We start from the raw sequence: 24,717 nt of genomic DNA, 5'->3' as shown, positions 1-24,717 counted from the left end.
TCGTTCATGACCTCATCGCAAACCATCAGCTGTTGCGTGGCACCAGTACATGTGCCATGACGTTTCTGCGATCATGCAACAAGCGCCACGGCTTTCACTACAGGTGCAAAATGTGACGCCAGCACTGTCTGCTTACGCAACCATCAAAGCCGAGTGCCATTTTTTTTTCTTGCATACTTGGTTTTGGTAAAAAAGAAAAGTGAGTTCGTGTACAAATCGACGAGGCCTCTTTTTTGCGTTTATGGTCTCAGCATCGTTCTTCAGACGTTATGGCGCTGTACTCTGACGAAAGGAAGCTGTGAACGGCGTAGCAAGGATTATGCCGGCCATCTTATCTCTCCGCGCACCTTTCTTGGCCTCACGAAAGAGAACTGTTCAGAAATGTCAGGCACGTCTTGAGTGAGGTCAAACGATAAAGTAGCGCTTTCAGCTTTGCTTTGAGCTGCGCGCTTCCGTCTTGTGCATTTTTATTCAATGCCCCCCTTTTATGCGTCATGAATTCTGGCAAAAAAAAAGAACGAGACAAGGAGAGTTCAAGGCACCTACACAGCAGACATGCTGCCCAAACACTCGGAAATTAACCGTGCCTTACCACAGAGAGCGTCACTTCACTGACTCTTCCTTTCTTTTCTATCTTCGGCCGAATCGGGCATCCTAATCCAATATTATCCTTGGAATATTCACGTTCAGGTGCAAAATTCGCAGCATTGCATGTAAATAATTTTCTCAGGAGGGTTTCGGCACGAGCTAGTTGGTGCGGATGATTCATTTTAAACAAAGCCAAAAAAAGAAAAAGCACGGACAAGAAAGGGCACTCCTCCCGCGTCCTTCCTTGTCCGTGTTTTTTTGGCGCTGTTTAAGATAAACCGTAATTTTCATAACACAAGGTCAATTCGCGGTCAGTGATGTTAGTCTTCTTTTTTTTTATATATCTTGAACCGTCGACTGCTTTTGCGAGCATGCTTTTTTCATTTTAAAGCGGGTGAAATAGTAGAGAAGTGCGAAAGACTATTTTGCTCATAGAAGCCTGATGTGACACTGCACGCATGGCGGTACAGTAACGACACTCACATATTGAGGTTCTTCCATTTCTTCACAGATGGCGCACCGGCGGGAACCATAAAAATAAGATTCATCCTAACTCCCGTACATAACGTTGCCATGTTGAGATCTTGGTCTTAAGACCCGGAGTTCTGACAGAATAGGCAGTGATGAGTTGAAACCACTAAATACTACAACAATTTCACGCTTTTCAGAAACATGGGCAAACGCAACGAGGCTGCTACAGCGACGTGCAGATTGCTAGCTTTGGCAGTTCGGAGTTCAGAGTGGGCTCGCGGTAAGGCCACTCACAGGAGGAAACTGCGGACTTTGTGCTGTCAGAGTGGGAAATCCTTTGTAGTGCGAAAGTTCCTGCTCCAGGCGAATTGTGGAGTGAACTCCTTTTGCATTTCTTGTGGCCAGTTCTGGTGCCAATCTTTCTCCAGCTCTTAAGCCCCTGTTGGAGAAACCATGAGAATGAATATAAAGAGACTAGAAGAACGATGAACTTCTTAAAGCATTCATTCGATAAACGAGCGACGTCATGGCAATGAACAAATAAGATGCCCTGATGTCGCGCCGACTTCGCTTCCATGAAGGTACGCCAGCCAGGGAAATAGTTTTTTTTTAACGAAACGCAATATATGTATGACGTCACGATGACAGAAAACAAGTGTAGGAACAAATAATGAGCTTAGACATTGTGTATTCTTGATCCCTATAATTTTGCCAGTTTCCATATTCACTGCGGTTGCATTGCATCTATTTACAATTAAGCACTATAATGAGACAGTTTACTTGAGTCCCTTATATAAAATCATGTCATAAGTACTTGGCTAATTCATTTTCTAAGTTGTCCGGTAAAACCACTTTAGCTTTGGAATAGGCACTAATGTTTTATTATCCATAATTATTTAAACTGAGCAGTATGACTTTAACGGTTGCATTTTTATGCATAATGGGCAAATCTTTGTTAACGGCCGTTGTAGGCGTCCGGTCACAAGGTAAAGAAAAAACGTAGCAACTCAATCGCTTTATCGTATTAAAGCAGCCTATACACTTCCTATCTCTGACATACCTATGGCAGTGCTTCAGCAAATATAGGAGTGCAACATTCGGTTGTTCACATAAAAAATAGAGCCTAAATGGATGTTCTGTTCATTTCTTGCTTCTGTGCAGTTTTCGATTACACCAAGCTCACAACATTAAAATGGTGTCGTTTCATAACTGCTGAAACATCATAACTTTTCCTCATAATGTTCAAATGAAGTTCTGTACGATGCAATTTATCGCATATAATGTGTAGTGACAGTAAAGAACCTACACAGCTGATTACAATTTACGAAACATTTTCACTGAACTACAACGTACTCTCAGGACAGATTCGTACCGTAACAAAGCTAGAAAAGTAGTGCGTATCAACCAACTATCATGGTAACATGAAATATTCCTTCGTGGCTGTTTTTCACATTTATTTTATTTGAAAAAGCAATTGTACAACATCCTAGTTTCCGTATCTGTCAAGCTGATTTGGAATAATAATAATAATAATAATAATAATAATAATAATAATAATAATAATAATAATAATAATAATAATAATAATAATAATAATAATAATAATAAAGACATTTCTTAATTGGAGAGCCCAGGAACAACTCTGAGTGCTCGCGTACGGTAAAAGAACGATTAAAAATAGATACATAAATACAGGAAAAAAACGCATGTGAAATAGAAAACGATACTTATGAAAAGCAACAGTTGCCAGTCAGCAAAAGCCAAGTTGAATTCACAACAGAAATACAGAAAAACACGAACAATGCGTGAGAGTCAATTAAAATAATCAGTCCAGTCATTAGATTATGTGCCCAGGAAGAAACATGAGGTTTTAATGTTGGCGCACAGGTAATCCAAAGAAAAGGTAATGCAATACTTAAAAAAAGGATACAAAGGCAAAAGGAAAATATGCATGTACAGAAAAGCCACTTGGGTATAATATTGGCACATGACAAAGGACACGGAAAGTTGATAAAACAAGCTCTTATCTATCGACAAAGGTAAGATAAGCCGAAAACGAGCCGAAGATTAGTAACCAAGTAGAATGAAAAAAAAGAAAAACTGTGCAGCTAAAGGTACAAATGGGAGGGAAATTGAGTAAAGAAAGAAGAAATGATTCATGTAAAGCACACGTAAATTCAATGCACCTAGAACATTAAATGTACGTGAATAAGAAAAGAAAAATCATCTGAAACATTAGACATATTGCCAGGCAATCTTAAAAAATTATGTGGTTTTACGCGCCAGAACAACAATGTGATTACGAGGCAAGCCGCATTGGGGGCCTCCGGATAAATTTTGACCACTCGAGGTTCTTTAACGTGCACCTTAATTATATACATGGGTGTTCCTGCATTTCGCTTCCATCGATATGTGGCCCCCGCGGCCGGGATTTGATCCCGCGACCTCGTGCTTCGCAGCGCAACACCAAAGCCACTAAGCAGTTATGGTGGGTGCCAAGCAAGCTGAAAATGTACTAAATCACATGGTAAAAGAGAGCACGTACGTATACTGAGAAAAACTAGCACATGGACACGAAGCTGTAAACAGAACAACAAAAACGTCTAATGGAAGATATGAAGGTCAAGAAAATAGGTATTACACATAGTTTTAATTCAATACACCGGAGAATGTTTGCTGCGACAAGCAGGAACGAAGAATGGACGGTGCTCTCTGGCGACTTTCTCAGGAATCCGAAGCGCGACATGATTAAGTGGCTGAGCGCAGTTCAGGTTTCCGTAACAGAGCTTATATATAAACAAAACACCTGCGTGAATACGTCGGCAGGTAAGGGATGGTAGTGAGCGTAAAGTCCAAGCGCTACAAGACTGACAAATGCCAGTGCAAAAACGATGGCGGGAAATTGCTGCGATTTTTTCCTGAACATTTCTAGTCTATCACTATGGGATTTGGAAGTTCCATTCCGCACCACCGATATGAATTGGGGAAGACATATAGCCTGATAACGCATTAGGAAAGGAGTGGCAGCTTTGAATACACGTGGGAGGTAGGAAACAGAAATTAGGGAGCGCAGACCACGCATAGCAATGCGTTCAGTATGAGATGAAAAGCCTAACGAAGCATTAAAGAGTGCACCGTGATTTCAGCAACCCTACTCAGGGTAGAAGAGTTCACAGAATAAAGAAACAGAAAATATTCTGTTTTGCGAGTAAAGGTCATTATTTTAGTCTTAGAAGCGCTGAGGTTGAGAACCTCATTTTAGCACCATTCTGCAAACGACAACAGGCCAGACTGATCAATTCGACAGTCATGAATAGTGTGAATATCTTTGAAAATCTTGATGTCATAACCACATTGCAGAAAGGATGATCGACTTCCGGATAACGGAAGAAACATGGTTGACAAATACCAAGAACAGGACTGGCCCTAATACGGATCCTTGAAGGACACCGCTAGTGGTTTTGTACACAAAAGATTACTGTTGGTTAGTGCTAACATAGGGGGACCTCTCCAGAAGATAACTGCTCAGGAGAGCAACAACTGAAGCATCGCTTCCACGATGCATAACCTTTACAAGGTGCATTAGATGGCTGACCACATCAATATATTTGCTGAGGTCGCAGTACACGGGATCCACTTCTCCCCTCTGGAATACTGGCGCAGATATCTGTGTCATCAAACTCGCAAGATTGGTTACTATTGAGCGACCATAGAGAAATCCGTGTTGGTTTGGAGTTAACAAGCTCTTTACGCTCGAAGACACTATGGTCTGAAGGGCAAGCTAAAAGATCTTGGATGCGGCATTGAGGCATTAATCGAACTGTAATTAGAGACATTTGTTTTGGAAGGAGACTTAAATATAGAGGAAACACAAGCATTTTCCCAAATACATGGAAAGGTGAAAGAATTTAGACAGGTAGTTTATAAAGGTGTAAAATTCCTGGCGCAAATATGTTGCCGTAAGATTCTAAAATGGCCGAGGGAATTCCATCTGGACCACCAGACAGTTAGGGTTTTAAACGTCGGATGCATTAATAGATGAGCTTCTCATCGAACACTGTACTAGCCTTCGTAACAGAAGCCTTCTGCTGACAAGTACTATCGTTTATATCAGAAGTCTTATATATTGAATAAAAACTAGCATCAAAACAGTGTACAACTTCGGAGACTTCTACACCAGTTGAGTCAAGCAGGCGAGAAGATTCTCCGCGTTTACTGGAGCGATTCCGGCATTATTTGGAACTATCAGCTGCTGCTCAGAGGCGCTCTTTTCGCGGAATGCTACATACACTGTACGAACCGTGATCTCGCTTGTAAAGAGCTCTAAAAAGACGAAATTGCTGCCCCCAATCATTATCTTGTGAGCGCTTAGCTTTTCTGAGTGCACCATCTTTATGCTTCAAGCATTTATCAGTATGAACGAAAAACAATGAGGATAGTTTGAGCCCTTAGGCTCAAAGTATCGCTGGGCAATAAATCGCCGCATGCCATCGAGGACAGGCTCCGTGATTCGGCGAGCCTGGTGTTCAGCATCCAGTATGTCAGAGGCACGCCACAAGGAGCGGTAGTCTCACCACTGCTTGTTAACATCGCCGTGAAGAAACTATCGCAAAGGCTCTCCAATATAGAAGAGATCAATCATACGCTCTACGCTGGTGACATCACAGTCTGGTGCACCGGATGAAGCGAAGGAGCTGTTGAATTAGGCTTACAGGAGGCTGTAGATCAAACAGAGATGTACCTGGAAAATACGGGCTTAGATGCTCCCCGATCAAGTCTTAGCTCCCCCTCTACAGGCCAGTCAGGAGAGGTCACAATCCTAGAGGCTGGAAACCGTTGTCAGAAATAAACACCAAGCTCCACACTAAAAGCGACTGTACCATCCCCAGAGTAGACACCATTCGGGTGCTTGGCATGTTCATCGAATCCAATGGCAGTAACAATAGGACGCTCAACAAGCTCATAGCCAAGATTGAGAACATGATCAGACTTATCAACAGAGTCTCGAATAGGCGTCGAGACTTAAAGGAAGACAACCTCCTCAGGTTGTTCCACGCCTTCCTCATGAGTCATATAGTTTATGTGGCAGCCATGCACAACTGGTATAACTCCGAGAAGAAACGAGTAAACACGCTTATCAGAAAAAATATAAAAAAGTACTAGGCATTCTCCTAGACATTCTCCTTATGCAACTAGGAGTGCACAACACATTGGACGAGATAATCGAGGCCCAGGAGTCAGCCCAACTGGCCCGTCTATCTTGTACCCCGGCTGGAAAGAAGAACCTGGCGGTTTTTGGGATCAACCATATCCTCATGGAAGAGCGGAAATATGAAATTTCAGAAGATCAAACGAACAACATACGAGTTGCACCGTTTTCCCGTAATGTTAATCCTCAACACAACGTAGGCAGACGCAGGGCAAGAGCCCTCGCCCTCCTCAAGCGTACCAAGGATGATCCCTACTCGGCATGTTCTGTCGACGCAGCCCAATATGTACAGTGGTCTAACTTCGCCATTGCCCTCGTTGATCACAACGGACAGATAGTGAATGCGGCTTCCCTAAAGTGCTCAACACCAACCAGAGCGGAGCAGGTCGCAGTTGCTATAGCACTCCTAGACAACAACAGATCACAAAACTTCACTGATTCGAGATCGGCGGTCAGGGCTTTTGCTTCAGGATCGATCGCTGAGGAGGCTCACAAGATTCTCAAGAACAAGATAATCTCTCCGCACGCCATCTCGTGGTTTCTGGCTCACCTCGACCCCCAGCCTGAGTCGTTTCCCAATCTCAATGACATCGCCCACTCCCAAGCGGGCGCACTAACCCACCGCGCGGGAGCAGGATCGAGCTCAGACTCCGGGGTTGTCGAGTTTCGGGACACTCTCACTACTTTCAGCGAAATTACTACGCACTATCACCTGGGTAGGAGGACTTATCCTCCCCCTCACAGCAAACTGGCTAGACCTCTGGCGTCCACTTTACGCATGTTTCAGAATAAGTGCTATCCAAACCTGGCCCTTTTCCACATGATCACTCCAGAGGCTTTTTGCTCTACTTGCCCCGACTGTGGGGCTGTTAGCAATCTCGCACACATGCTCTGGCGATGCCCCTCGTTACAGGGGGAAGAATGGAGCTCTGCCATCCAGAGCTCGGAACTTTCACCTCAAACCTGGGCTGTCCAGAGAGCCCACGATGCGGCGGTTAGGCTCGGCCTACCAGTCCCCACGTGGGAGCGGCCCGCAGCTCTGCCCTCGGGCAAAGCTTCTCAGGACCTTCTAATTAAAGTTCTTTGTCTGTCTGTCTGTATGTCAGTTATCTGAGACCAGTCGGCGTTGGAAAAAATGTACACACCAACGCAGTCACCATGCTTGAAAGCAAAGCGAGGGCATCTGGTGGTACCGCTGGAAGTGCTGTGTCTAAGGGCAGACACAAAGGCCGTTATTTCTAATGGCGGATCAAACTTGTCAGGATGCGCATGAGGAATGTCCAAATATCTGTACCTCCAGCGCATTCGTAAGGCATAAGTCTAACACGTTACCACAGCAGTTCGTAATAGAGTTATGCTGCTGAATGGAATTAAAGGCTAGAAAATCGAATAAGCCGCATTTGTTCTCTACGTAGTGGTTGCTGTGAAAAGATGTATGCATGCGCCCGATGTGTTAAACTCGCTGAGGGTAAGTCGGCTGCATTTACTGTGGGAAGATATTACACATTCAATTGATGCAATGACTTAATGAAAGATTACTGTTGAGGTGCATTCGGTGGCACATAAGGAGATGCAATTAGTTATTTCTCGGTACGTTCTAGGCTGATTTCTACACAGATTCCTGTATGGTTTCAATATCCGTGGGTGGAACATACTTCAAGGAGCTCAAAAGCACCAATCAATTCGGCAATTAGAATTATAGGAAAGGAGGAAGAAAAAACTTTGGAGTTTATTTCACGGACTTTAGTACGAAGGACGCGAGCGTTTTAATAGAAAATGTCCACATTACACGCTACTTTGAAGATGAGAGGATTTATCTGATGGATGCAGTATATATATCTTCGTGAAGCACCTCACGGAATGTTTTGAAAGGGCAGCCAATCGGCCAAATTAATGGATTGATCAGGCTCTGGAAGACTTCATTGTCGACGGCTATGTGAAAAGACCAAGACGCCTCGTATTTCATCTTAAGCTGCCGGCAAGAGAGAGGAGATACGTGCACAGGTTCAACGTATTTCGTGAGTTCGGCAGATGTATCGACGCTCAACTTTGAGGCGAAGATAGCCTTTAGTCGCTGCGATCGTTTAGCTGTACACAAAAATCGTCGTCGTCAGGGCTACACCTTATGCAGGACTTTTTTGTTTTTGCTTTTTAGCAGTCTTATCCGTCTCGGTGGCTTTGCCTGCGGAGGAAACGAGAGCAAGCGGAAAAACCACATCGAGTTGTTCATCTGCTTGCTCATAGTCTCTAGATGACGTCTTGGCGGAAGCAAAAGATAATCAATCAATCATTCATGTATTTACTGGGCCCAGGAACAACCATAAAATATGAGTGCTGGCACACGCATACACTAAAAAAGAAAAGAACAAACAAAACAAAACCGAAAAATTCGCAGTCATTCTACTCGGTGAGTGCGGGCTACCAGCGGATTAAAACGCGTTGGCGGGCTAGTTGGGTAGAATCCATGATATAGTTTATAAGCACGACTGATCGAGGACGTACAAAGAAACAGATATACAGAGATAGCGCTTGCACAGAAAGTGCTCTCTCTGTGTAACTGTTTATTTCTACGTGCTCGTTCAGTCGCGCTTATACACTCTACCAGCGGAGCTGTAAAAAAGATAAAGAACGCCATTGAGTGTAAAAGTTTACTTATTTTGGGCTTTTCCCTTCCGAGTCTGTAGAATACTCTGAAAGTTGAAAAATTGAAGAGTGTACGTACAACAAGGCGCAAGGCGAACATAAAAGAAAAAGGAGGAGAACGACAGTTGAACAATATGTGAAACTATGACACAACAGCGCAAAGCACCGAAAAGAACAAAGACAGCCGGTTGTGGTAAATATAGAAATCGTGAAAAGAAACGTTATAGACTCTGTATTCTCTGGACGGTTAAGTGTTGGTGATGACAGGCAGAGACATAGAAAGGTCTATGCTCTCTGGTGATATTGCGTGGAATGCAAAACAGGATACAACTGAGGAGTTTGGGGCAGGTGAGGATACGGTGAAAGAGTTTGAAATGAAACAGATCAGCGAGATTACGTCGGCAGCGAAGTAAGGGCAATTACAATAATCCGACAGCGCTAGAACGAGGTTTGGTGCCCGTGTCAGCAAAGTGGTGATTATATATGCTTAGGAACTTTTTGTGGGCTCGATCTATAATGTCCACTGTAAGATCTAGATATACCATTCCAGACGACCGACGCGTATTCGGGTTGAGGAAGACAGATTGCTGTGTACAACTTGCGGAACGGTGAGACTAGTACCCCTCGATAGTCTGCCATCAGAGCCAAGAGAGCGCATACCTCACACTGCAGCGCGTTTAGTTTGAGCTGAAAAGTGGTTGCATAAAAGAACACACCGAGATCATTGATCTCCCAGACTTTACACAGTAGTACAGAATCTACAGAATAAGAAAAAGAAATTCTTGCTGTTTGTCCTGTGAAAGCCACGACATTCGTCTTAGCAGCATTCAAGGTAAATGATTATCTTTGCACCATTCAGAAAAACAAGACAGGTCAGACTGTAGGATGTGACAGTCCTCAAGAGTATGAATGCCCTTAAAAGTCTTGATGTCATCGGCATGTAGAAAGAAGGAAGCAATCCAAATAGCGGAAAGAATGTCGTTAATGAAAATTAAAACGTAGAGTTGTCGTCATACTGGTCCTTGAGGGATGCCGCTAGTTGCCATGTAAAAAGAAGACGTTTGGCTATTGACGTTAACATAATATTGTTACGGAGCAGTGGGGCATAGTGTAACTAGAACAAAGACGAGGATTTGGCGAAGTGAGCGTACGGCTGTTTCGGGCAGCTATCTTGTGTAGCCAGCGTTGTTGCAATTTTTAAATTCCTGTAAATACACCTTCGCTTGATTTTTTCTGCCCCGTGGCATTTTGGCGGAGGTGCTGGGTATTCCCAAGAGACCACAGAGCTCCGAAGATGTCGTCGCCTCGGTATTAACATCATGACGGAAGAGGCGGGAGCTTCGCCAGCTGCAACAACCCCAACCATTGTCCTGGCGTGTCCGAAAGATCCAGGAACGTTCTGCGGCACCGATAACGATATGATCTATCAAGAAGATAACTTCGCAAGAAATTGACAATTGATGAGGCAACGTCGAAGTGCGTAAGCTTGATCAGAAGCAGGGAGTGGCTGACTGCATCAAAAGCTTTGCTGAGGTCACAGTAAACGGTGTGAACTTGCCCCCTTTGAAGTGCGGACACGGAAATGTATGTCGTGAAACTTTCAAGATGTGCGATAGGGGAGCGGCCGGTGAGAAATCCATGCCGATTCGGAACCAATGAGTTCTTAACAGAAAAATACAATAGGTTGTGAAGAGCAAGCTCAAAAACCGTAGACGTGGAACAGAAATGAGAAATCAACACAGCGACTTTACAGCCAGACTTAAAACGAGACTTAAACGCCAGACTTAAACGAGCAGTTTTCCACATGTGAGGGAAAGTGGAAGCATTCAAAGAACTATTAAGTAGGTATGCCAAAACTGGGGCGAATATACTGCCGTAAGCTTTTAGAATTGCGGAGGAGATGCCATCAGGGCCGCAGCAAAGGTGAGGCTTCAAGCGCTGAAGGCATTTGCTGATGGGTTTTTCATCAAACAACACGGCACTAGATCTAGGAATCGTCATGTACTGTTGACTGACACCAGCGCTGAAACCTGCGGCATTATATAAGGATGAGAAATTGGCCGCAAAACATTCCGCGACTGCTTGGACTTCTACTCCGCTGGAGTCTAGCCGGCGAAAAGCGCTCCAGTAACCGACGTTTACTATAGAGCCCTTGCGAATGTACTTCCAAAATTCCTCCGGCCCATTGGAGGAGCTCCTTTCCAAGAATGCCATATGTGAGTCGTATTCTCGCGTATAGGGGCGTTTGTAGAGAGTCTGAAAAAAGCGGAATTCTCTCCACTCATTAGGCACACAAAAATTCTGGATTTTCGGTGCGCGCGGTCTTTATACTTTAGGGCAAGTATAAGTTCAGATATGAACTAGTGGGGATATTTAGAGCGTTTAGGACTGTATTGGTGAATGTATTCTTTTAGATCTGTATTGGTGAAAGCTTCGTAAACTGAACTACTTGGTCATCACATTGGTTTTGTCTGTAATAATAATAATAATAATAATAATAATAATAATAATAATAATAATAATAATAATAATAATAATAATAATAATAATAATAATAATAATAATAATAATAATAATAATAATTTATTCCACAAAGGAATACAGAGTACAAGAAATGGGCCTGTCAAAGCCACCAGTGGCTTGAGGGACTTGGCCTGGCAAAATCAGTGAACGAGTGTGCAATATTTACTTTAGCATCGTAATATAACAACATAATGCAGGAGGACTAACAGTTAGGAAGCTTAACACGAACAAGGAGCAAATCATGGAGAGAGAATGAACAATCGACACCAGGACTGTAAGATGTACATGTTTTAAAAATGATAACCAGTATATTTTACAAATGTTAAAGCAACCGTGTTATAGTGAAGAAATCATGTTTTTCAATGGCTTTTTTGTCGTAATGAAGAAGGGCTCATTTTGCAAATGGTTCAGAATTTTAGACACATAAACACAACGCCTAGCTTCACCATATCTCGTTGAGGATCACGGAACTACAAAGCGAACACTACTACGAAGGCCACGGGGGGCTGTGTAACATAGTTTAAAATCACTGAACTAAAAATGCCGTAGCACCACAGTTTGCACAAACAGAGTCCAGAAGCATGGAAGGCCAAGCGTAGAGATGTTACCATTTATGATTGACGGGGTGTCGTAGGCTACGTTTTTTAGTATATTTTTTACCAAAGCATCAACACGGTTTTGCTATCGGGTGTGGCATTAAGCACAAACGGTAATCCCATATCGAAGAGTGCTATAGGCCAAGGCATGCGCAATAGTTTGTTTACTTGAAGCGGAATGACAGATCTAATGTAAAAGAATAACCACGCAGCGCTCCCAAGCTTAATAATAATAATATATGGGGTTTTACGTGCCAAAACCACTTTCTGATTATGTGGCACGCCGTAGTGGGGGACTCCGGAAATTTTGACCACCTGGGGTTCTTTAACGTGCACCTAAATCTAAGTACACGGGTGTTTTCGCATTTCGCCCCCATCGAAATGCGGCCGCCGTGGCCGGGATTCGATCCCGCGACCTCGTGCTCAGCAGCCTAACACCATAGCCACTGAGCAACCACGGCGGGTCCTCCTAAGCTTAACGCAAAATGTGTGATAGCTGACTATGCCATCACAGATCGCTGTCGAAGAATACTCCCACGTATTTTACCGAGTTCACGTAGTTAACCGACAGGCAACGACAGGAATGACAGTTGTGACTGTGCAGGAAAACTGATGCGTCTATTATTGTTAGTTTTAAAGGGGATCTGAAGCAAACGAGTTTTTTTTTTTTTGAGCGTTAACCTTTGGACTATTATCACCGAACAAAGTCACTGTCTTGTCTACATTATTTCGAAGATTCGAGATAGCCATGTTGTACGAAAAATGTTCTGACAGCAGCGCAGTGTCGTGAGCGTATTGAAATATCAAGCATTTTGAAACAGCCCGAGATAAATCATTAATGAATATATTGAAAAGTAGAGGTGATAGAAGGGAACCTTGAGGAACTATGGCCTTCAGTGGGAGCTTACCACTTGCATTTATCATTTTATATAAGACAACCACCTGTGACCGTTCTCAGAGATAGATTATGAGGACATCGTAAAATGTACCCCTAAAACCACTGGAATATAATTTTTTAATATAATCCCGTGATGAACTGTATCGAAAGCTTTAGATATGTCCAAAAATAAAGCAACGCTAAACAGATTTTGATCAAGAGCTGAAAAGAGTTCATCCAAGAACTCCTCTAGAAGGGCTACCTGCCCCCCCACCCCTTTCCCCGACCGGTAATAAAACCAAACTGTCGAGTCGACAAAATAAAAAATTTTTTGGAAATTTTTCAACAGTAGGTGACATGGATTTTAAAAGAATTTTTTTTCAATAATGTGAGAAAGTACAGGTAGTATAGAAATAGGCCGATAATTTTTTTATGTCATCCCTCCTTGAAAAAGCGGTTTAACAATTGCGGTCTTAAGCTCTTTCGGGATAAGCGCGGTATCAAGAAAATTGTTCAGCATGAAGAGTAGGATATCGGATAAGGCTGTAAAGTTCCTTCGTAGCAGATTCACTGATGAAGCGTCGATACCAGGAGGCTTACTGCACTTAAAGCTGAAAATTAATTTATGACGTTCGCTTTCCGTAATTCTAGGTAGAAATGTGGACGCTGCATGGGATTTTTTAAAGCGTGTATTGGACGGCATGACATGCACATGCGTTCTCGGAAGTCAGTGCAAACAAATGGCTGAATTTATCTGCGAGCTCAACCAAATCACCTGAAAAAAAAAAAAAGAAAGTGGGCACATGTTTGCGGCATTCTAGCCACGAAGATAATTTATTAGTGACCATGTTTTTCTGGCATTCATCTATGATTGCTGAAATTTTTCCTGAAACTACTGGCAGTTTTGTATACTTTATCAAAGCAACTACCCTATTTCTTGCGGCTTTCTGCTCAAGACGCAGGTTTTTATTTATTGAGGCATGTTTGCACCGTTTCCAGAGCATGTCTTTGTAAGAAATAGCACGCATTATGTCCGCGGTCAACCAATTATTTTCCTTTCTACATTTCTGTATTACGACGCGTTTAGAAATGTATTGAAACTTTTTTATTTGGTCACAAAAGATACTATACACCTTCTCCGGTGAATCTGAATCAGTTATAGCCATCCAATTAAACTGTTAATTAGGTTCTCTAAGACCCTCTGCTCAGTTATAGTGACGTAGATTAAGTTATTGGGTGTGGTTGTTGAACGAGCAGTTGTCATTGGAAAAAATGAAGACGAACGGCAAGCCACGAGATAGTGATCCGCAAAACGTTGCAAAATAACACAAGAAGCAAAGTAGTAGGAGCATGTGAAGGATATGGTCTAAACACGACATTGTTACATGGTCATCAACTATTTCTTCCCGGGTGGGTGCGGTTATAGTATTAGCAATACCGTAGGAGGACAAGAGGGACAAGCAATCGGATACAGAGCCTACTGTGGAACAAAAGGTATTTATACTTATGTCTCCTACTAAACATAATTCTACCACTGAATTCGATGAGATTAACATTTCTTAGAGTTCCATAAGAAAACGGGGAACACTGTTTCAACGTGGCCGATACAGAGCTAGCAACCTTAAACACCGAGTACCGCAAGATATCGTCAGCGCTACGCATTCCAGATGAACGAAGTTCACGTCGATGGATGCAACGTCAAACGTATCGTTAACAAAGATAGCGATCCCGCCCCCTCGTCGATGAGGTGGTGTCACAAAACGGTATTGATAGCCTGGCACTGAAAACGTATGCATGCAAGCATCTGAAACATTGATTTCCGTCAGAACGAATACGTCCACAAATCCAATTCCCGATGTGGCAACTAGCTTAAGTTCTTCCCTGTATTTTCGAAGACTTCTGATATTGGCGTTTACGACAGTAAAATCATTCTCTAAGCTGTGACCAAATGTGTCCTTAAAAGAATTAGAGTTTGGGATCTCGCTGCAGGGGTTGGCCATAGCAGTTACATAATTTGATCAAAGTCTGCCGGTCTCGTTATTCGAAGAAGGGTCGCGTTTTCGGCCTTTTTCACATAAATCTTGCCACGCCTATTCCAAGTAAACCTGTAGTCATTATGTTTTGACCTGGTCGTTGCACGCCAGAATAAAGCTCGATACAATCTTGTCAAGTTGTTGAAAAATAACGTTTGGCGTTTTTCATGTTCGCAATGGTTTTGAAGCTTCCTGCGGGCTTCCAACGACTTTTCTCTGTATGCAATGGAAGTGAAGCGCACAAGAACCCACGATATAGCGTCACGTCTGCCCGTAGCCGATGGATTGATTCAACTTGCGACAAGGACAAATTTCGGACTTCCACCTTTCCGGCGTTATCACATAAGACTTCCTTGGGTTGTGTGCGTGTCTTGTTTGCGACCATGGATTTCCATGTTCATGTGGCGGCTGTATTGTTCACTGTCATTTAGTTCGGCTTGTATCCGTTCTAGCTGTTCGGCTTGAGTCTGGACAGCTGCTCTGGGGGCGGATACTATCGCATCTCGAGAAGACGCTTGTTCCTTGACTGCTTTTAGTTGTTCGAGAACAAAATCGAACTGTCGTGACAGATAATTCACTGAGCTCTCCAATTCTTCAACTGTTGTGGTTAATGTGGTCACTCCTGTTCTCGAAAGGAGCAGCGAATCAACCTTGGTATGAAGCTCCGGTAAGTACTGTAGACTTTTAATATCTTGTAGTCCCTAAAGGAATGCCGATTCCACGCCCGTACTTTCATATCGACCTCGGCAGCATCAGACTGATAGTTGGATCCATCTGTATGCTTTTTTTGCCGTTCTGCATGTCTTGCATGCCCACACGTCTCTTTTTGCTGTACCCATTGTGTTAAAAGTGTTTACGCAATTCCAAAACAGTTTTGACCGAAACGATAAGAAAATTTGCGACTCACGCAAGTCATGAATCTGCCATCATTGGGCAGTGCTTTATGGCAGGTAATACATTCTGTCGTTGTCATGCAGGCAAGGCGTAAACTGTGTGTAGTCAGCGGCAAACTCAAAATTGAGAGATATCAGCCAAATGACACGCTACATTTTTGAATACAATGTGTTAGCTTGGGCAACGCACTTGCCGCTGACTGCAAAGGATCCGCTCTGCCTTAAGTAGCCTGCTGGTGAATCCTGGTTTTCAGACGAGTTTGCCCCTTGTCGCCAAAGTCAGCAGAATGGTCGGCACTGATGAAGGTGATAGCAGCGTCCGGGGTATCACGAGGTCTGCATCAAGGTCACCGCTTGTTGAAATACAACGTGTTAGCTTGGGCAACGCGCTCGCCGCTCACTGCGAAATAATGTTTGTTTCGCAACAAAAATCTTATCCGAAAGGACCAGGCATTAAGCTGTAGGCCTACATACAGCTTGAGGGGTCCTGGCCTCCTCGTGTGCACATGAGGCAACAACGTAGAGCGGTAGTTTACAGGAAAGACAAATTCAAATAAGAAAAGTGTGAAAATTGTCAAAATAGGCATAAAAGACACAAAGACAAGATACTGGAAAATGTAGAGCATCAACAAAAACATGCGTGCACGGGAACAATAGAAATATATATTTTACGGCGTTACTGACCTGTTTTAAGAGCTGCTTATAATTTCGGCGGCTTGTTCAGCTAGCAGCATCACAACAGAATGTGGTGTACTTGACAAAGCAAATGGTATGACCGAAGCATCGACGACACGTAACCTCTCCATGCCTCTGACCCTGCAACAAAATTGACAAATTAAGCTTGACAGATCTGGCTATAACGATAGCTTTCGGCCACTCTCTCTCTCTTTCTCACTTTCTATTCACCTTTCCCTTACCCCCAGTGTAGGGTAGCAAACCAGACGCTCATCTGGTTGAGCTTCCTGCCTTTCCTCTTCTTGCTTTCTCTCTTTTCTTGCGGCCACAGTTTAAACCTTAGCTCAACGAAAACTTTCACATAGGAAACAAGTTCAACGGTTCACCCAGGCCTCTTAGCATCTTGTCTGACTAGCGACAAAGTCAGCAGTGAGCGGTGAAAATAATCTGGCGTACGCCATGTGCTTTTCTATATTTTCTTTATTTCATGGAATTTTTTTTGTTTTTTTATGATTTTCTGTTTGTGCATGTCAAAGCTACGTGGAATCAGCCAAAATGGAACAGAATGTCAATTAGCATGTTCACTCTATGACTATTGTGACTATCATTTCCTTATAATGACCAAACTGGGGTCGAATTCACATATGTTTTCACTCATAACAGCTGTCTGCCATTCACCGGCTGCCTTCATTAACAACATGTCTGACCTCTGAAATAGATGGCATCTGTTTTTACGAACAGTACTGGTATTGGTACTTTGTGTATATGAGCCCTGGTGCAAAGTATGATGAATAATCTATAATATACAAATGTGTGCATTACTTCTTATTGATATAGCGCTTAATTTGCGTTGCTTAATTGGTTAGGAGGTGGGAAATTTAACAAAATATAAGATTTTCGAAGCGTTTGCCTATAGACGGATGTTTACCTTCTGACTACATGGGACCTCATGGCTTCTGCTGATTTGTTAATAGTTTACTGGCAGAATACATTTACACACGCCTTTAGATTCTGTGAGCGAGAGATTCAAGCAATCAGACCTGATCTATAACGTCGTCGAAAAGCAATTTGTGCGCACGAAATGTAGTTTATTTTTATTTTCTTTACTTGAACAGACATTTTTTCTTTCAAGCCACCTAGAGGCATTCATAGAGTTTTCTAAATTATCTGACCCTTTAGGAGCTCGCGTCGGCATAGAATAAACAGCCTCCTGTACCGACTCCAGCCTTATAGTGGGATATTAAGTGCTCCACTGATTTACAGCCAGCGCCGACGCGATTCACTGCTGGAAGAGTTCAACAAGAAGTAAAGTTAAAGTGGTTACCCGTGCTAGCCACTTCTCCCTTTGAAAAACAAGGCGTCACCCCTATATAATGAGCCTAGTTTATCCTTCCTCGTTGCCTGCCAAATAAGCCGCCATCGACCAAGAGAAATAAAACTCAAGGCCCGTATTCACAAAACAGATCGTCCGCTAGAGCAGATCTTTAAAATAGGCGCTAGACAGTCTTTGTAGAGAGCATATGATTCGGCAAGCCGGTCGGCCAATTGCAAACAATTCTTACGAACGAAGAAATTTGTGAGTTTGGCCCAGCAGCCCGCACTCACGAGGCAGTTTGCACGCTAAATCTTTTCATTAGAACTGGCGCTAGTCAGTTGTGGCAGCGAGCATATATAGTATTAGAAAAGGCGTCTGAGCATTGAAAAACGGTTCTTCGAAAGACAAAGTTTCTTGAAGCCTGTCTTAGGGCCCGCATACGCAAAACTCTTACCTAAGTGTGGTCAGAGATTGGCCGTCGCCGCGGGGATTATGTCTCTACTGCACTGATCGTTAATATGAGTGGCGGGCGAACGACTACCAGGTAATGCGAAAACACTCGCACTTTGAAAACAGGCCCTGAGCCTCTTTTCGGGAACCTCATGGGCCTGTATTGATAAAAATGATCTTACGCTGTAACGATTTGTAAGAGCAGCTACCAGCCGGCAAATAGAAAACAGCGCTTTCAAATTAATATTTTTTTTGCCTGTGTAATCGACCTTTGGTACATAAGATCATTTGCGTTTGCTTATTGGTGTCGACGTACGGTAGTCCACCACTAATGATAGCGATCGATGCAATAATGAAACGATCACCGTGGTGATCGCCAATCAGGAATGACATTTCCGCTGAAGTTTCGCAGATAATAAACCGTGTCACAAAGCTTGGCGAAATTGGGCCAGGGGCCTTGGTTATACAACAGCATTGATTATATCTGCAGCCGGTGAGTGCGGCAGGTAAAGGCTGGTTAGTGCGGGAAAATGCAGGTGAATATGATAAGACGGCGAAGTCAGTGCGGACTGGTTTGACGCCAGATTGGATCAAAGCACCAGTGCTTTGCGTACATCGTTCCCGTCATGCGAGAATACGAAGTTACGCTGAACAAATCCGAGAAAACGAGTTGTAACCCCCGAAAATATTAAGCACTAAGAGTTATTAAGAAATTTAATACAGTTCAGACTCGAATTCGCTCTACTCTCGAAGATAGCAACAACAAAAGCTACCTAAGTCCGACATAAACCATGTTGCTCTGCTGCGGCTGTGGGCGTGGGAGTTGCACGCGAACAGTCGGAAAGTGGCAGCACGAGCAGTACATGTTGGTACAGGCGAACTCTAGCACCGGATCACCTATAAAGGATCTCAAGCCGAACCTCTCTAGCTACTTTTTCTCGGCCTCGGTATCTCACCCTCAAAGCGCACCAAGATTTTCTACTCTCGCTGTATCTCGTAAGCTCCACTGGGAAGCTGCCAGGTGTGCGGGATCATATTCGGAATGCTTCGCTCAAAGAAGCCTGTGATCTCTCGTGCCCAGACCCTTCTCCATGCTGCAGCCTTTAAAACTGCAAATATTACGAAAAGGTCAAAGTGACGCTACAAAGCGAAAAAAATAATTTCAAATTGCTATTCTTTCAAAGCGCTGCGTTCACTGATTTCGTGGAAACAGGTTGTTTAGTACCAGAGGAAATGAAGGCCAACCTTCTCTCGTTTTTTTGCGTTTTCTTTAGCGTCGAAGCCGAAGTCAAGGTATATATATATATATATATATATATATATATATATATATATATATATATATATATATATGCGCACGTGTGACGTCTCGCATTAAATATACTTCCTCGCATTTGGGCCATTTTGGCGCAGTAAAGGCTCTCAAAGCTTCCGGGTTTGAGTTCTCGCTCCCTTTCGAAAGCAATGAAGTGCTTCTTTATTAATGAACGTTTAACTGGACTTCAACAGACGCTGTTAAAATCTATGCCCTCGCGCCTAGCTGATGCGGAAATTTCAGCAAGGCGTCGCCACTCGTATTTCGCCTTTGCGTTTCTTCCGGCTTACTGAGCCTCCTCTCACGCAATAATAGCCGTTTCGCTAGTGAAGAAGCATAATTTTCCAATAAAGCCTAAATCAATTTTTCTCTATAATGTCCCTTTAGCAACGCATGAGCCCGGTCGAGCGCTGCAAGTCGGACGGCTAGGCGTGCTGTAAGACATGTCCCTAGTTGCTCAAAAAACCCGACGGCGTTCAGGACTTCCACCGTCAAAATTATTTAGCTTTGTTGATGCACGATTAAAACGAGGTAATTGAGACAAATGACACGGCAACGTCGTTCAACCGTACATAAAAAGCTCGAGCCTTACCGGAAGTGCCCATCAATCACCGCTGACGGGTCCGACGAATCACCCATGGCTACTGTTCCCACCGGATGGTGGAGTGATCCCGCTGCTGCTCGAGCCCAGCACTCTAGAAAATCGTTGTTCTCCGCAGATACCTCCAAATGATTGCAGTATTGGAGTTTGGGTAAATGCGCCGATGCTCCCAGGTGAGACATAGCCTTGTCTGACACCAGTGCGAGAGCTGTTTTCATTGCTGAAAGGAGTAAAGAACCTATGATTACCAGAAGAGCAAAGGCAAACGGTGCTTTCGATATGACTTTGTTAACAAGATTTACTGCGCGAATAAACATACACCACGCAAGTTGACGTGGACAAGACGAGCTTAGTGATCGGCGCCGTAGAGTTGTCATACAGATATGGGATTTACATTGAAAATTCACGCCCGATGGTCGCATCGGTGCTTTCTGCTACAGAAAAAAATTGACGCACTGAATTCTTCTTGCACCTTTACGTACCCTTCTTGCTATCAAAAATATTTGTTTACTATTAATGGCGAATAACAATCGTGGCATAGTTGAACCAGTTTCTTTCCGGCTATCTAACCTAACCAAATATATGTGGCGATACCGAAGATAGTGCAGTCTAAAAATGCAGCAGAACCCATCTCACGATGACTGTCGACGGTAATGCATTAACATTCAATCACTGTAGTGACACAAGGTATTGCCACCGTGTAAACGCGTTACGTATGACGTGTGTACTGTAGCGGGTCTGTTCTTTCGCGCTTCTCTCGCTCAGCTACCCAAGGTGGTCCTACAGCTGGTTTCGAACCCTGTTCCCTAAGTACAGCAACCCGATGCACTACCCATTCAAACATGAACTACCCGAGGACCTAGGTAAGGTGGGAAAATGTTCATCTCATGGTTTTACCTTTAGCCAGTTCACAAGGCGTTTGAACCCGCAACCTCCCAGCTTCAACGGTTAGATACAAACAAGCATGCATAGTAACATAGATAGGAAGGCTCGAGAGAGTCCGTGAAGTACCCTATCATTGCCAAGGCAATGAAATGTGGACCGATACCGAAGGTTATGCGGTCTTAAAATGTGGGCTGTTTCCGTGGGTATGTGCCACAGGGCATGTGCCGCACTTCCAGGAACCTCTCTGAGACCCACTTCCTTCAAGCCATTCCTTCAAGTAGCTGGTATGCCAGCCTTATCCAGCGTTCACGGCCGGCTAATCCCGCTGATAGCGCGGGCGAGGCGCCGCTCTGACCACTGACGAAGCCCGAAAAGCGCGAGGAAAAACGGTATCAGAAAAGGCATCGCTATAAAACCGTGGCCTTGGATAGTCATCGTAGATGAGTTCTGCCCGGATTCTTTTGCTAAGCTTCTTGCAGCCTTCATGCTAATACACCTGTGAGAAAAGTGGGAGACTGCGTCCCCTCATATCTTTTTTTATTGATGTGATACAAGGAGATGTTGACGCACTATTTAAGGCGCCAGTTACTCCTTAGCTCTTGAATGAGTCTAACCTACATACAACATACAGGGTTCAAGGTTACACATCAAACAACCTTCTCATACAAGCATCGGAATTTCTGAAGCAACGTTTTCACACTAACACTATGACGTAAAACATACATGATACACACAATATACAAGTTAAATAACTCCACAGCACGGTAGAAGAAAGTATCAAAAATACAAAAGATACTGTCACTTATAATAGTCTCTAGTGAGGGGGTCGTGCATCTATCGTGTAAATGCAAATAATGCTGTCACCTAACAGCACAGTCTCTAGTCCGTGGGTGCTGCATACATCGTGTAAATGCATTATCATATATATTCCAAATAGAACACTCAACATAAAACAGTCCACAAACACATACATATATGCAGCGACATTGAAATAAAAGGAACATGAAAAGCATTAATAATGGCCAACAATGCCACTGTCTTCGAGAAAAGTCATTAATGCTTTTAAAACACCCTTCTGCAAGGTCGCTGTTGGCCAAGGGCCCAAAAGGTTTTTTAAACTCAAAGATCTGCGGTCTAATGTCATTAGAGTTGATGTAAGTCGGCGTCTTACTGTGTCGTGATGTGGATAATCTGGAAGGAGGTGATGTATATCTTCATCTACAAATCCACGATCACATTCGGGGGTTTCCGCACGGCCAATTCTATGTAAGAAATTTTTTGTGCAGGCAGTGCCTAGCCTTAATCAATGAATAGCGATTTCCATATTTCTGTCTAATGACAACGGACAATTGAATTCAATAAACGGATCGATATGATACATATCAGAGCTCTTAAAATTCTGGTCAAACCAGATATTTATACACATTTTTAAAGACGGTGCCCTTATAATGCAGCGTAATTCATTCTTTGATATCGGGAACAGAACCACATCATCTTTGAGGTGTGCTTGTCATGCTGCTTCATCGGCTGCTATGTTGCCAGGAATATTCCAATTTCCAGTGGATATTCTTACATCTTAAATTGTGTTTTGTGTTTCCCTGATTTGTATTTTACGCCGTGTTTCTCATCCAGCAAACCAATGTTTAAGTAATGTCGTAGAAAACGAAAACAAAACTGTACTATTTGAGGAATGGAATGAAGAACGAAATGGGATACATTTCCACGCATTTGGTTGCCGATCTACAAAATATCTAGTGTCGGAGCAAACACTTTTCAGTAAAGAGTTTATCGGAAAAATAGGGTAGTTGATGAAGCTCGTTAATTGAATTGAGCTGAAAGAAAGCATTGAAAGAAACTCAACGTAATGTCCGGAAATTTGTTAAGTCATACCATTAGTCAAGCAGTGAATGTCGTGAGTATCGTTGAAATACAGTGGGTCAATGTTCGGGGGGTCAAGAGCATTGCCTGTGTTTAAGGAAATGCGGCCTTTGGATTTTGGGTGAAGGCAGGTGGCCAGTAGCAAAAATCCTTCTTTGTCGTCCTTCCCAATGTCTGGGAATGAAGCGTCCATATCCTACAAAAGATTGTAATGTAATAGCACATTTATCTTCGCGTAAAGACATGAAACGGAAGCAGCAGGACCACAATAAACAATGACTATTAATGTTAAACTTTCATACTGTTAAACCTCCATATAAGAACAAAATCGATATTATGGCCCTTGTCTTGAAAACCACCTTTGGTGGGCCTGTTTTGTTACCCATGCTGTAATTTTTCTCACTTTTCTCGAAGGTGAGAATCGATTCTTTCTCTCAAACTGTTTGTTCCTTTCCATTGAAATCACACGCACAGGGGTGATCATCCGCCGAAAATTCTGTCGCACCGCTCTTGTTTTAATATGCTCGCTTCGTCTCTCTGCAAGTAACGTAAAATTGACTAAAATTGATTTTGCCTTCAGCGGAAAGAACAGAACACCACGCAGTCAACCCAGCGGTGCGTGGAACTCCACTCATTTGTTTGCAACAAAACCATCACCTTACTCTCACGTCTTGTGAAGAATTCAGCCGCGGGTACGTACCGTCAAGAATTCCCTTTTTGATAGATTTAACCACACTGGTGTAGCAGTTCGCGCTACTTGAAATGCAGCATATAGTTTCCCGTGCGGAGATAAAATAAAAGTGCTGTCTTTGCATGCAAACTAACTGTTCGGTAGCGAGATTAGTGTTATTATTGTAACTTAATGTTTAACCTTAAAGGGGCCCTGAAAGGAATCTGACAATTTTGTACAAACGTACTGTGTCGTTAGGGTAGGTTGTTCTGATCGTTAAGTGACGCATTTAAGCACTTCGCGTAAAGCGTGTAATTTATTATAAGGTTTTAAAAATGTGCATCGCTAGCGATTGCACTCCCCTGGCTAGAAACTCCCCTGAGTTTCTAGCCGCCTCCTCCCAATTGACGTAATTAGCTCGATTGACGTCAACTGGTCGAGCTATCCTGTTGGCTACCCACGTCATGTCATCGATAATCTTTCCAACTTTATGGTTGTGATGCGCCGGCAAGGAAGAAGAAGACTGAAGAGACCAGAACAGGAAGAGGAAGAAGAGAAGGAAGTGGTCGATATGGATCCCTGTAAATAAATGTGTATTTTAACTCGTAATTTATATTTGACGCAGGTGGCCATGTGGCTTGAAGTAACGTTGGTAAGAACAGATTGGTAGGCGACGGTAAAGAAATGCCAGCTTGATGGCGAAGACCCAGTGCTTGTCCAGGAATGACCGACTTCATCGGAACTGCTTCGCACTGAGAAGAGTCAACTGAGCGAAGCGGCACTCGTTGAGAAAGGTGCGGTACGCATCGATGCTTCCATGTCTGAATTTGAGATTATGTTTCCAGGACTTTCAGGAATAGACTCCAAAAAACAAGACTGAGTGCACGAATAATGCTTAGTTGCAAGCGCTGTTGCAGCAGCAGGCCACAGCAACAGCGACTGATTCTCGAAGCAGTTTGCGACTCACTAAGAGCACAGAAATCACATCGAGAAGAGATTAAGCCTAATAGTTTCGATGGGGCGTCAACTGGACAACTGGACGTCATTGGAAGACAAAGTGTGTAACACGCGCCGTTTTTAATCTGGCAATGCCAG

The 24,717-nt window shown here is 43.3% G+C and overlaps 1 protein-coding gene across 1 annotated transcript in view; it reads right to left on the bottom strand.

The window, feature by feature from the left end:
• Positions 1-1,250: 1,250 nt before the first annotated feature.
• The window catches only part of LOC139050055 (choline dehydrogenase, mitochondrial-like), a 66,408-nt gene continuing 42,941 nt past the window's right edge, over positions 1,251-24,717 (bottom strand). The window contains exons 10-13 of the mRNA XM_070526204.1: positions 22,965-23,148; positions 20,181-20,409; positions 16,518-16,649; positions 1,251-1,498 (exon numbers count right to left, since the gene is read on the bottom strand). Coding sequence (XP_070382305.1) covers positions 16,523-16,649; positions 20,181-20,409; positions 22,965-23,148 — 540 coding nt within the window. The 3' untranslated portion in view covers positions 1,251-1,498; positions 16,518-16,522. The remainder of the gene's footprint in view (positions 1,499-16,517; positions 16,650-20,180; positions 20,410-22,964; positions 23,149-24,717) is intronic.

This window comes from Dermacentor albipictus, chromosome 1 (assembly GCF_038994185.2).
Source record: "Dermacentor albipictus isolate Rhodes 1998 colony chromosome 1, USDA_Dalb.pri_finalv2, whole genome shotgun sequence".
Lineage (NCBI taxonomy): Eukaryota > Metazoa > Arthropoda > Arachnida > Ixodida > Ixodidae > Dermacentor > Dermacentor albipictus.
This window is presented reverse-complemented; position numbering and strand designations above follow the sequence as displayed.